Here is an 11,649-nt window from a genome sequence, read left to right as displayed (position 1 = left end):
GCTATCATCTCGCTTTTCTCTCCAGAGAATTCATTCAATACTATGTCGTTGCTTTGTGGGAGTCTTCAAATTCATTAAGTTTATCACTTTTTTCTGCGTGTACTACAGCCACCCGGTTGTCTTCCTGAAGGCTTCGGATTACTGGTTGAATGTCAATGTAGTCAGGGAGAGTCCTCAGAGCACCATCTGCCACTTGACGGGCTTCTCCTTCACCATCCCCAAGACCCCCACAGGTAGGAACTTTTGGTCCACCAGGTTGACACCCCCAAGCGTCCTCACCACCTCCCCCACATATAACTCCAAGCTCCACCGCTCCTCTCCGCTTAACCCACGGATTTGCTGCTGATTTAGAGCATGACGCAGGGCATCATCAACCTGCCTCGTCCGGCGAATACCCTTGGATAATGGGAGTTGCATCAGCGCTGTGTACAATTTACTAAACTCGGGGCTTCGGGATTCACGGAATCGGGTGAATTCTGCAAACGACATGAACGTATTCGCTTCATTGGCATTGATCAAAGGCTGTTCCAGCTCGTCATCGGCAGCGTAGCCCTCCCGCCGCTGACGCCGCTGCTTGTCGCTGAGAATGTCGAATGCCTTCTTTGCGGAATCATACAACGTTCTTTCTTGCTCGAAGAACTCCTGGATTTTCTTGAAGGGCGGGCCGCTCATGGTCCTTTCCACCAAGCACACGGATATGACCGGATTCCGCAGGCCGAGACCCCCCAGTTGCTCGGGGAAGAAAAAGAAAGCATCGGGGATGTCGATTTCGCCAAAGCGTGACGTTATCATGGCACGCAGGTGATGTTGAATGCTGATGCCGCCCGTTTCTGGGTTTCCAAAGATCGTGCGCTGAATATTCTTGTACGTGGTCAGGATGGCATGCACATGGGGCTCCCCAAAGCAATACGCCGGCTGGCCAAATGTGTTCTTGAAGAACCGCCCGATGCAGCTGTTCCAGGTACGGACCCAAGAAATGACGCTGTCGCAGCGCTCTAACTGCTGCCTGAGCTGCTGGACATGCGCCTCGACCGGCTCTTCATCGATCACCCATGTCTCTGTGTCCGCGTCGAGCTTGAGGAAACCGAACGTAACTGAACCCTTGGGTAATTCGGCCGCGATGTGAGGGTCTCTGGACCCGGCTAGATAGGCAGATCCGGTCTTGCTGTGGTTAAACTCCAACCCTGTCACCCGGGCGTACTGGTGCATCACGTCCCACGCTCGCACACACTTGGATGGCTCACCGCAGAGCCATAGATCATCATGCAGACGGTACAGGAGCATTCCCGTCGCGCGATTCACTGTCAAATCCATGAAGAAAAGGATCATCTCTCCCAACAGCTTTTCTGAGGCGTGAGAGAACGGAATTCCCCGTTTTCGGATGCGAGGTCCAATGGGCTCCCGTCCCTCGCAAGAGTCGTCCATGTTGAGAGGTGCTGCCAGATAGCGATGATAGAAGCCGATCCACTCCGGTGGAAACCCGACGTATTTCATGACGGCAATAATGGTTCCATGGGGGAGGCAGGTGGCATACCACTTCATATCGGATTGGATCACCACCGCTGCCCCATGCATGTGTCGATGCAGGAGGGCCTCTGTGGCGATCTTACGGAGCAGGAGCTGTCGAAAGTTCTTTTGTTCGTCTATCATCGGATGTCCCTCATCATCTGCACCCTCGTCATACGAGTTGCCGTCCTCGCCTAATGTAGTCTCGGACTTTGGAAGCTGCGACAAAAAATATGTGTCCAGATACTCCTCTTTCCGCAGTCGCTCAGCAGTGGAATTTTCATCACTACCAGTTGTATAGTACTCGTTTCGAAGGCGATCGCGCTCCGTCATCTGAGGCCCGCAGGCCCAGCTCCACACAGATTCCGATCTGATGAATTGCGTCAACGAAGCTTTCAACAGATTACAAAGCCGTGTTCCAATATATTGCACGAAGATAAGCTGGAGCAGGTCATCGTCCATCCAAATGCGATATTTGCCATTCGCTTGTTGTCGGGGAATCACGGGAATGCCTTCTATCCCAGCATTCCAATCCCAGCCTTCGATGTCACCGTATCTCATATTCAACACATCGGCGATCTCTGTCAACGCCACCGGGGTCTTCAGAAATGACTTCATGATGACCCGCTTCTCCTCACTGAGGAGGTCTTGGTTCAAGAGTCCATGTATACAGTCTGCCACAGAGTCCGCACTGAATGGCTCTTTCTCACACCACAGCGATGAAGCCTTGCTTTCGATCTCTTTCCGGAGCTCCTGTAGAGCCTTTTTACTCTCATCATCCGGGAATAAGCCATCAAGGAATGTGCGAATCTGCGCTTCATCTGTCTCCAAAGGCTGGAAGACGGACTCATCGAACTGATCGCATAGTTGCTGCAAGCGCTGCTTTTGTCGCTCATCGACAACCATGTAGTCATCCTCCACTGGCGTGCTTGAGCCTTCCTGTCTACCACTAGGAGGGTCGACCCACTCTGTCAGCAACCGAGAGTACAGGTCCGCGAGGGCAAGCTTCCGAGATTGAACGTCGAGTTTTGTCCGAAGCTCCGTCTCGAATTCCGCCAGAATTTTCGGTGCAATGGAAGAGTCGTAGGTCGACTGGTGAATCCAGCGCTCAATGTTGACCACTGTCGAGTCGGTAGCTGCTGCCGGGTATAGCTCCAAAGTACCTTTAAGAAGGTACTGGAGTCGCTGCCAAGGATCCTGAGAAGCATCAGCCGCCTCTAGGATGGCTACCTTCCGCATGTCATAACTCTTGCGTCGCTTCTCAAGCTCCCGGATTTTGCTGAGCGTCAGAGACTGGAGAGTCTGTGACAAGGCGGACACTGTGGGCGCCATGTTGAAAATGTGAGGTTTCTGAAAAGTAATCCAGATATGAGTTCTCCTTCAAGAAGAATTTTGACTAATTGTCTTTAGACAATAGATTTACCGGTTGGCATTCCTACTTATATGGATGTGCCGTCTCGGATGCGCTGCGCCCTGCTGCGCCTGCCACTGCCTGTTGTGCAGCCTCGCCGAGCCGCAATTACGAGCATTCCGATTCTGCGGGTCTCATTATGAAGGACGATTCTAGAAACTCGTATTTCCTGAGTCATATGAGAATCTGGATTGGATTGGACTAAGTGATGGCGGCCCCGCTAGTATGCATGAAGAAAGGCTTGTCAGCTGTCACACCGCCGATATTAGCTACTGGCCGCTAGTATAGCCCATACCCACTCGTGGTACGGAGTAAAGTACGAATTCAATAACACATGCTGATATAGAGAGGAGCACGGGGCCAGAATATCCAGGATTTCCAAAGCTACCTAGGTATCTGGTCATATCTGAGTGGCTTGTTCGACACCCCTTGCATGGCATGGTTGTGATGGAAATTGATGGATGACTATCGAGTCAATCCGATCTGTGCCGGAGGTTGATGGTCTCAGGTCAGGACATTTTGCATGCACTACGTCGAGGGGTTATGGTGCTGTTTGCAGTCGAACAAGATGGCCGAGTAAGTCTGGACTCAGCAGGAGCACTCAAGGGGCATAAGCCTTTAGCATTTGAAGCACAACCAAGCCCACACTGAACAGTGGGAATTCCATATACGAGTTGAATGAACAGCCGTCTCTATAGTAAGTTTATTCAACAAACAGGCATTGCTACACTAACATCACCAATAGTCAACCGCCAGCATAATCGTGAAAATTCTATATCGTAATCTAGGCATAAATCTTCGTATATACAGGGTAAAGTGCATGGCAAGCGTTATATGCAAGTTGAACAACACGCTGATGCAAACAGAGGATCAACCCCCACCGTTCACGGTGCCGAATCCGTACGACTGACTCTCCGACCATTATTGGCCTTGTTGTCAACCGCCAGACTCTGGGCGAACTTACTGCGCTCACGGATCTGCGGGCCCTTCCAATAGAAGATATAGATGGGCAAGACCACCAAGCAAGACAGACACGCCAGGATGGTAGTGGCATACTCGACATGCCACTTACTCCCGATGTTGGTATACATCGGGGTCGTGTACATGGCGGCAATACCCGCCAACAGATCACGCGAGAAGGCATTACCACCTGTGGCTGAGGCGGAGTAGACACCGTACGCGGCGACCATATAATCCACGGACGAGAGGTAGATGGCGTAATTAGCGATGCCGACAATGGCGGAGAAGATCATGGACGCAATCCACGGCACACCGTATGCCTGGCCCAGCGACGTCCACGCAAAGCCAAACAGCCCGATCGGTTCGGCCAGCGCCAAAAACAACAGCCACTTGAGTCTCCGCTCGGGAGGGAGGGCATCCTCACCTTGGGTCTGGCGGATTTTCTCGTCACGCCAGAACCACGGGAAGTAGGAGAAGTACGCGATGATGTAACCGACGTTGATGGGGATAACCGCCCAGGCCTGGCCCAAGACACCGAAGCCCCAGCCCTCTTCATAGACAATTGAGAAGGACTCGAGGAAGGTGAAGATGAGGGAGTCGGAGAAACCGGAGAGGAGTGAGAGACAAAGGACGATGGGTTCGCGGAGGAACATGTAGAAGGGACGGATCCAGATCTTTCCAGCTTCTTTGAGGGAGACGCGCGGGCTCTTGAGCTCGTTGGGGCCGTAGATGTTCGGGTCCTCGCCGGACTTGCGGCGGCGTTTGGCTTCCCGATCCATGATGATGGTGGAGCGGCTCTCGGGCATGAAAAATATGATGGCTTGGACGGTGGCGCCAAAGATGAGCTGGATCCAGAAGAACCACTGCCATGATAGGTCTGCGGGGTTTATTAGGATCGGCTTTGGATGTAAGGGGTATGAGAGGGGGAGGACGTACAGCGCTCAATGGGTCCACCGATGACTCCGCCAATGCTGGTTCCAATGCAGGAGGACAGGACAATGAAGGCGAGGGGGAACTGTTGCGTATCTGCCTCGTACAGGTCGGCAATCAGACCGAGGGTGACACTACCGCCAGCGGTTGAGATTCCACCCTGGATGAGGTCAGTGGGATGATTATTTTGAAGCCAGGGGGGGGGGGATCAACGGACCAATCCACGAGCGACAACGATCGTGCCCCAGTTCGGGGCCCAGGCAGCCGGGAATTGCCAGATGTTGATGAGAAACATGGAGAGCTGGAGAATGGGCCAACGGCCGAATTCCTCACTCCAGGGGGCCCATAACTCGCACCCGATGGAGTAAGTCACCAGGTAGATCATCTGGCCGGTGCGGGCTTCCTGCTCGCCTATGTTGAAGGCCTTCGACAGCGGCTTGACGGCATTGGGGAAGACGGAGGTGTTGAAATTCATGGAGACCTGCACGCAGGCGACGGCGGCGAGATACGCCCATTTCTTCCAGCGCGGCCAGCAGTAGGCCAGGATCTCATAGCAATCGCCCTCCTTCAGCTCGCGCTTGCCATCCGGTCGGACAGAGCCGACAGCAGAGGGCCTTTTAATGGCGGTCGGGCGGGTTTGCAGGCCATTGAAACTGGGAGGGGAGGATGCGCCGCTATCCTGGCTGTCGGAGCCACTGCTGGACAACGAGAGACTACCGGAAGGGCGTCTTTCGGCTTTCTCGACGTCGGTCATGGTATCATCCACCATCTAAGTTTTTTTGGGGGGGTGGGGGGATGAGGTTGGAATAAAAATCGAACGGGTACAAGAATGGGGATGAGAGACGGCGAACTTCGGTGAGGGAGAGGGAGGGCCGTGAACAGGAAAAAGAGATCAAGGAAAGAGATCCAGATCTGAACGTGGCCCTTCCATAGATATATCTATCCCTCGAGGAAAAATGTTCCTGGGTGCCTGGATGCAGCGACCCCGCCAACGATGCCCCGTGGGCATGGATCATGGATGGTGTTGTCATAGTTCACCCCAAAACCGGATTTGGACAATCAGCGTGGGATCGCCGGGCTCCACCTGCCTGCAGCCAATGGACAGCGCAGGAATGTGCTGGGTGATCCACCACTTGATCTCCACTTAATCTCCACCCGATCTCCACCCTTGCCAGTTGCCCTTGCCACCCCCATCTGACGGAGGGCTCTGCTCCCTCTCTCCCTCTCTCCCTCTCTCCCTCTCTCCGTCTCTCCCTCCCCTCCCTCTCCACCAAACCTCGCCATTTTCTTGATTATAATCACACCCCCGGACTCCAGGTCCTGTTCCTGACCGGATTCCACGGAGGTTCCCCCCCCCCCTCCCCATCCGGGGTCAGGCCCATTAGCCACCTATATTGCGGGGATCCTAAGACCCGGGATCCCGGGGCAGATCGGACCGGGAGTGACGTTGTCGAGCCGTTCTCGGCTCCCTTCTCCTGTCGCCGAACACGGAATAAAGTACAGTCTCAAGCACGGGCCGTATGATATCATCCCGGACTGGACTTAAGCTTTTCTCCCACATAATAATCTGTTTGCCTGCTGACACAAGATTTGGTTCTTCTCGGCACCACGCTGTCATCCAGTAAGGTCGGTACAGACATGCACACCCGTGGAAGCTGCACCTCTCACTAGTTAGTCTACAGCCCACGAGACCCTAATTTTTGGGATTTTCTGGGGGCAATGACGTGACGGGTCCGACTCGTGTGGTTAAACTTTTTTCAGGTACCATCCTGCATGATGACGATGTCAGTGCTTACTCGGTGGTAGTATTAAGGAACTACTATACCTGTATTCTGTGGATTATTGCGGCCCGTTGCTAGATGATGAATGTTTTCCAGGCATCGGCATCGGCATCGGTTAATTAATCGACCGCTATGCTGGTGGCTCTAGGACAGATTACCGTATATTCTGTCCTTTTAATATGCATTCTAAGAGATGACATGAAAGGATGTCATGATGCATATACTCAATCCTTTCAATCTAATTGTAAATTCTCAAGACTAAATACCACCCAAATCCACTGCCGTACACCTCACATGCAACATGTACTGTGCATGTCCACCTGGTAGACGACACCGGTAAAAGCAGATAGCCCACCGACCCGACAGGACGGCCTGTCGGTGAGATCCGACATACTTTGTACTTTGCAGGGCCTACTACTTTTGCATGTACTATAGTACACAAGTTCACAACATCCTACACGATATGATAGGGCAGAGTAGCTCGTACTCCGAATGGATCGGTAAAAGCCCGGAGGCCCGCTGATATCCGGAGTAGCGTTTTGGCACGCTGCATCTTTTCCACTATGAGATCATACCCCCTTGTTCCCTAATTCTTTCTCCATATCTTTCACCACTTTGTGTCAGGGGGACATTTGCTACGCACTATGTAGTTCCATGGGGAATAGCGCTGCATATGGTAATCCCTCTGGCTATAAAAAGGGCGTAGATAATCGGGGAGTATCCAAACCCTTCCTTCGGGTTTCGCAGCTGCTGCTAATAAAAACTGCCAGGTTTCTCAGGCAGAGTTGTCTGCCTGCCTGTTGTGTTTGTGCCTTACTCCGAAGGCAGTGTCCAGGTGGACTGATTAGGTAAGAGGGGGTTATGCCGGGTCATTTCCATTATCGTGGTTATGATTGGTGGGGGAATGTGCTGAATATCTATATCTGGCTGGCCCTTGCAACAGTCACTAGTGGTTCAGTTTGAAAATCCCCCAAGAGGTATACCAATCTAACAATCTAACAACGAGTGAATAGCTACGAAATTTCAACTCCTATTGTAGATTCCCGGCCCGCAGAAGTAGAGAGGTGGTTTGAAATCGTAAGCACAGTGAAATCCCGGATGGAAGTGTAGGATGATGCTGATTTCGAGAGCTCTCAATGCTTTAAGAAACCCCTCGAAGATGCTCAACAGCAGCAGCAGATCACAAAGAGGGCTGGCAGCCATATATCCAAAACAGCTTAGATTCCACCCCAGGTTCCACCGGGCGGAGGCTAAGCCGGTTCCGGAAGACCCTGTTTTGCCCGCAGTGGGGTGATCGCATCTTCGAGAAGGAGATGCCGCTGAATAATGCATCTGACAGAGAATCATCCGGCTGCAAAGATGCAGGAACAGGTGCACCTTGTATGGCATCGGAGCAAAGGCTGGCCAGAGCGTCTGATCGACCAGGTTGCCGGAAAGGGATTAGTGTCCGCTGGAGAAGAATCGAAGCGGTCTTGGCGGAGGGTGGGCACCCGATCAGGACTAGTATCCGCTGTATGGCGGACGCGAGCCATTCAGCGTCGCCCCGGAGCGATCCGGATTTTCACCGTTAGTTAGAGTTTGGGTTTGGGCTCTGCCGGTGCCGTAAACCCTGACGGAGACTAAGCCTTGAAGGGACGTTGTAAGCGTTGTAGACAATAGACATAGTCTGATTCTTCAGGGTCCGAGAAGTTTCCTGAGCGGATTGTTCAGTTTGTTATTCAGATGACGACTGAGACAAGCATAGCCACGTCTCCGGACATAAAATAAGACCTGCTGGCCGGGCGTTCTGACTCTCATCATCAACCTTCTCATATCTCTCCAACCCAGTATCTTCATACTTCATTCTTCTATACCCAACATGCCTTTCAACTACTCTCAGGCCCTCATCATTGGCGCCACCTCCGGCATTGGCCGGGCCTTGGCAGCCACCCTCGTGCAGAACAACATCCCTGTTGTGCTCACCGGCCGGCGTGAGGCAAACCTGTCCGAGTTTGCCGCCCAGTACGGACCCGACAAGGTCAAGACGAAGGTGTTCGACGTGACCAACCTGGAAAAGGTAAACTCCCTCGTTCCCCATCTCACGACAACCCAAACTCCCCAACTCCGAGCTAACGAACAACCCCAGATCCCCCAATTCGCATCCGAAGTGCTCGCCGAAAACCCGCAAATCGACTTCATCTTCGTCAACTCTGGCATCCAGCGACCATTCGACTTCGCGCAGCCCTCAACCGTCGACCTATCCATCTTCAACCAGGAACTGGTAACCAACTACACGGCCCCAGTCTACCTGAGCAAAGCCTTCCTGCCGCACCTGCAAGCGCAGACAAACAAGCAGACAGCGATTCTATTCACGACGTCGCAGATGGCGCTGGTCCCGATGATGCGGTGCCCCAACTACGGCGCCTCCAAGTCGGCGCTGCACCACTTCATCCTGGCGCTGCGCACGCAGGTCAGCGCGGGACCCGGAAACGTCAAGGTGATCGAGGTGTTCCCGCCCGCGGTGCAGACGGAGCTGCACGACACCAAGCACCAGCCCGACCTGAAGGACGGACACTTGATTGGCATGCCGCTGGACGAGTTTGTGAGTGGCGTGTGGGCGCAGCTGCAGCAAGGCGAGGAGCAGATTGCGGTTGGATCGGCTAAGGAGATCTTTGATGCGTTTGAGCCCAAGCGTCAGGAGTTGTATGCGGATATGACGGCGCAGCTGGATGTTGTTATTAAGCAGTTCCTGCGGTGATTGGAATGAGGGAAGAGCATGTAATGTAGATAGTTTTATACTTTTAAATATTAGTTGATCCAATAGACTTGGAGTCGTGGGAAAGTTTGGTCCGCTGTGAGTGGCGTTGTGAATAAGGTCACAAGATCCAAGGGCCACGTTTTTGTATCCGTTTGATCAACCTACACACTCTTCTCCTCCGCTTTGTAGAGATGATTGCATCCAAGTGTGGCTGGTATCGTGCGGCTAGTGTCGACAGCTCTGTGGCTAGGGTATACGTGTGAGATGGTTAGTATATGGGATCTCCGAATTCCATCGTATTCCTTTAATCTGGATATTCCCGTTAGCGACTTGACTTTGACAGGAATACATAACATACGATACATCTTGTCCCTATTTCCAAAATATCACCTCGCAACTCAATCACTCCCACTCCCAGCCCAATACCAACACCGATACCCTTTCATATACAACCACCACCGTCGCAATCTCATCAAACATTGATATTGATACCCCCCATTCAATTACCACCATCGCATCCCAGCCATCACTACTCATGAACAGCCCACCCCGTTACGCGGTCCTAGACATCTTATAGTAAACATAGACCATCAAAACAGCTCCACCGAGCATACAAGTACCACAAAAAACCTGACTTTTCCAAAACAAGCCAGTTTTACTATCATCCAGGGCTAATGTAACCGGAAACTCGATCGAAGTTCCCATCGCGGCCGCAGCCGACGAGATGCCGATCCTCGTACCGACCAAATCCTTATTCGGGGACAAATGCGGCACAATGATCGGATACAATACGGCCAATGGGCCCATAAACAGAGCAATGAGCACAGCCCAGCCAATGGTGGATGCGACCGAATTGACACCCATCCAGCCAAATAGCAAAGCACTGGATGCTAGTGCGAAGCCGGCCATGGTAGGCGCGGGACCAAATCGATTCGACAGGGGCACGGCGATGTAGCGTCCGGGGATGGTGGATGCTTTACAGATGACCAGGATGTAGAAGGCTAGGTTCGAGCTGGCGCCGGCTTTGAACTGGGCGAAGGTCGGGAGCAGGAAAAAGGGCACCCAGTAAGCGATCCACATGAGGAACAGCGCCACGCAAAAGACCATAAACGCGGGGTCGTGGAATGCGGTGGGATCGAGCAGGGAGCGGACGCTGTTAGATCTCTTGCCTCGTGTGGCGGGGAGGATGATGGCCATGGCGGCGAGGAGTTCGGCGAGCGTGACGAAGCCGAGTTTGGGCTGCAGTTGAGAGAAGATGATGGGGTAGATGACCCCGCCTGGATGTCGTTAGTGAGTAGTAGTTATACTGAGAAGGTGCAGGAGACCGGACCAACTGCTGTGCCTGAAGTGGCTAGAAAGACTGCCAATCCTCCATGTCGCTGGAACCTGGATGCTACGAGACTGATGCTGGGGACGTATAGGATTGCGTCTCCGATGGGCCAAGCTCAACATCATAACACTAAACACCGTGGTGATGGTGCCGGTGATGAGGAGCTCTCGGATATATCCACGATCGAAGATGGGACCGGTGACGACGCCTCCCACTGCACAGGCTTTTGCGAGCCGAGTGGAGGGTATTTTGTATTTTGCACGCTGTGGCTTACCAATGAGGATGACACCCTGGAGGGTGCCGATCCAGGCGATCGCAGTTGTGGAGGTGGAAGCCAGCAGCGTGGCCTCATAGTACTTTTCGTACGACCCGTAGGCGCTCAAGAGGCCCCTGGAAGATGGAATTGAGACATGATACACCAGTTTGATCAGTCGCGAGGGACTCACCATGTCGCGACATACACGAGAAAGGCCCCCAAGGCCTGCAACCAGGCGTCCAAGCCCTCATATTGCTCATCGGCTAAGTTGCGCTGCGTAGACGTGCCATGGTTGGTTTGCGAAACCATGCAATACCTTCCTTATAAGTCTGCAACAGGTTGGAGCCCTCTTTGGATACCAAAGGCGAGCTGTGCGGTGGGTGAGATGAATTGCGAGGAGGATTTTGGATGCAGACGCGAGGGGGGAATGGACCGGACTAAGTAAGTACTTAGACCCTAGCTCCGTCGGGCATCCCTGAGGCACGCATACTCGGGTCGTACCGGGTGGGTATCTGGACAGGCATCTTGTCCACTCGGATGGTGATCACGCACAGCACGATGCATATAGACCCGATTGCGAATGGCGCTTGCGGGCGGTAGTGCTGACAAGATAAAGATGACCGTCCGTCCGTCTATCCATCCATTTCTCTCCGAAGTCGGACTGGCAGACATGGATTGTGAAAAGGATACCCCCAGGATGGCATGGTGATATCTGGAGACCTCGCACGGCGGAACCGG

General features: G+C 53.1%; 4 protein-coding genes across 4 annotated transcripts; 1 reads left to right on the top strand and 3 right to left on the bottom strand.

Moving 5' to 3' along the window:
* Positions 1–174: 174 nt before the first annotated feature.
* On the bottom strand, positions 175–2,838 carry BO70DRAFT_335252 (uncharacterized protein; the record flags this gene model as incomplete). The annotated part of the gene is made up of 1 exon (XM_025541050.1): positions 175–2,838. The coding sequence occupies one exon, from the start codon at positions 2,836–2,838 to the stop codon at positions 175–177; it is 2,664 nt and encodes an 887-aa protein (XP_025400420.1).
* Positions 2,839–3,707: 869 nt separating this feature from the next.
* BO70DRAFT_361433 (MFS general substrate transporter) lies at positions 3,708–5,666 on the bottom strand. The gene is made up of 3 exons (XM_025543044.1): positions 5,025–5,666; positions 4,814–4,967; positions 3,708–4,754 (listed from the first exon to the last, which is right to left on the bottom strand). Exons 1-3 carry the CDS (start codon positions 5,559–5,561, stop codon positions 3,802–3,804), a joined length of 1,644 nt encoding a protein of 547 aa, XP_025400419.1. The 5' UTR covers positions 5,562–5,666; the 3' UTR covers positions 3,708–3,801.
* Positions 5,667–8,425: 2,759 nt separating this feature from the next.
* Positions 8,426–9,325, top strand: BO70DRAFT_386776 (putative short-chain dehydrogenase/oxidoreductase; the record flags this gene model as incomplete). The annotated part of the gene is made up of 2 exons (XM_025545848.1): positions 8,426–8,644; positions 8,714–9,325. The coding sequence occupies exons 1-2, from the start codon at positions 8,447–8,449 to the stop codon at positions 9,323–9,325; spliced, it is 810 nt and encodes a 269-aa protein (XP_025400418.1). The 5' UTR covers positions 8,426–8,446.
* Positions 9,326–9,665: 340 nt separating this feature from the next.
* Positions 9,666–10,727, bottom strand: BO70DRAFT_361432 (MFS general substrate transporter). The gene is made up of 2 exons (XM_025543043.1): positions 10,656–10,727; positions 9,666–10,602 (listed from the first exon to the last, which is right to left on the bottom strand). The coding sequence occupies exon 2, from the start codon at positions 10,520–10,522 to the stop codon at positions 9,878–9,880; it is 645 nt and encodes a 214-aa protein (XP_025400417.1). The 5' UTR covers positions 10,523–10,602; positions 10,656–10,727; the 3' UTR covers positions 9,666–9,877.
* Between the last annotated feature and the right edge of the window lie 922 nt (positions 10,728–11,649).

Source organism: Aspergillus heteromorphus (genome assembly GCF_003184545.1).
Source record: "Aspergillus heteromorphus CBS 117.55 chromosome Unknown BO70scaffold_9, whole genome shotgun sequence".
NCBI lineage: Eukaryota > Fungi > Ascomycota > Eurotiomycetes > Eurotiales > Aspergillaceae > Aspergillus > Aspergillus heteromorphus.
This window is presented reverse-complemented; position numbering and strand designations above follow the sequence as displayed.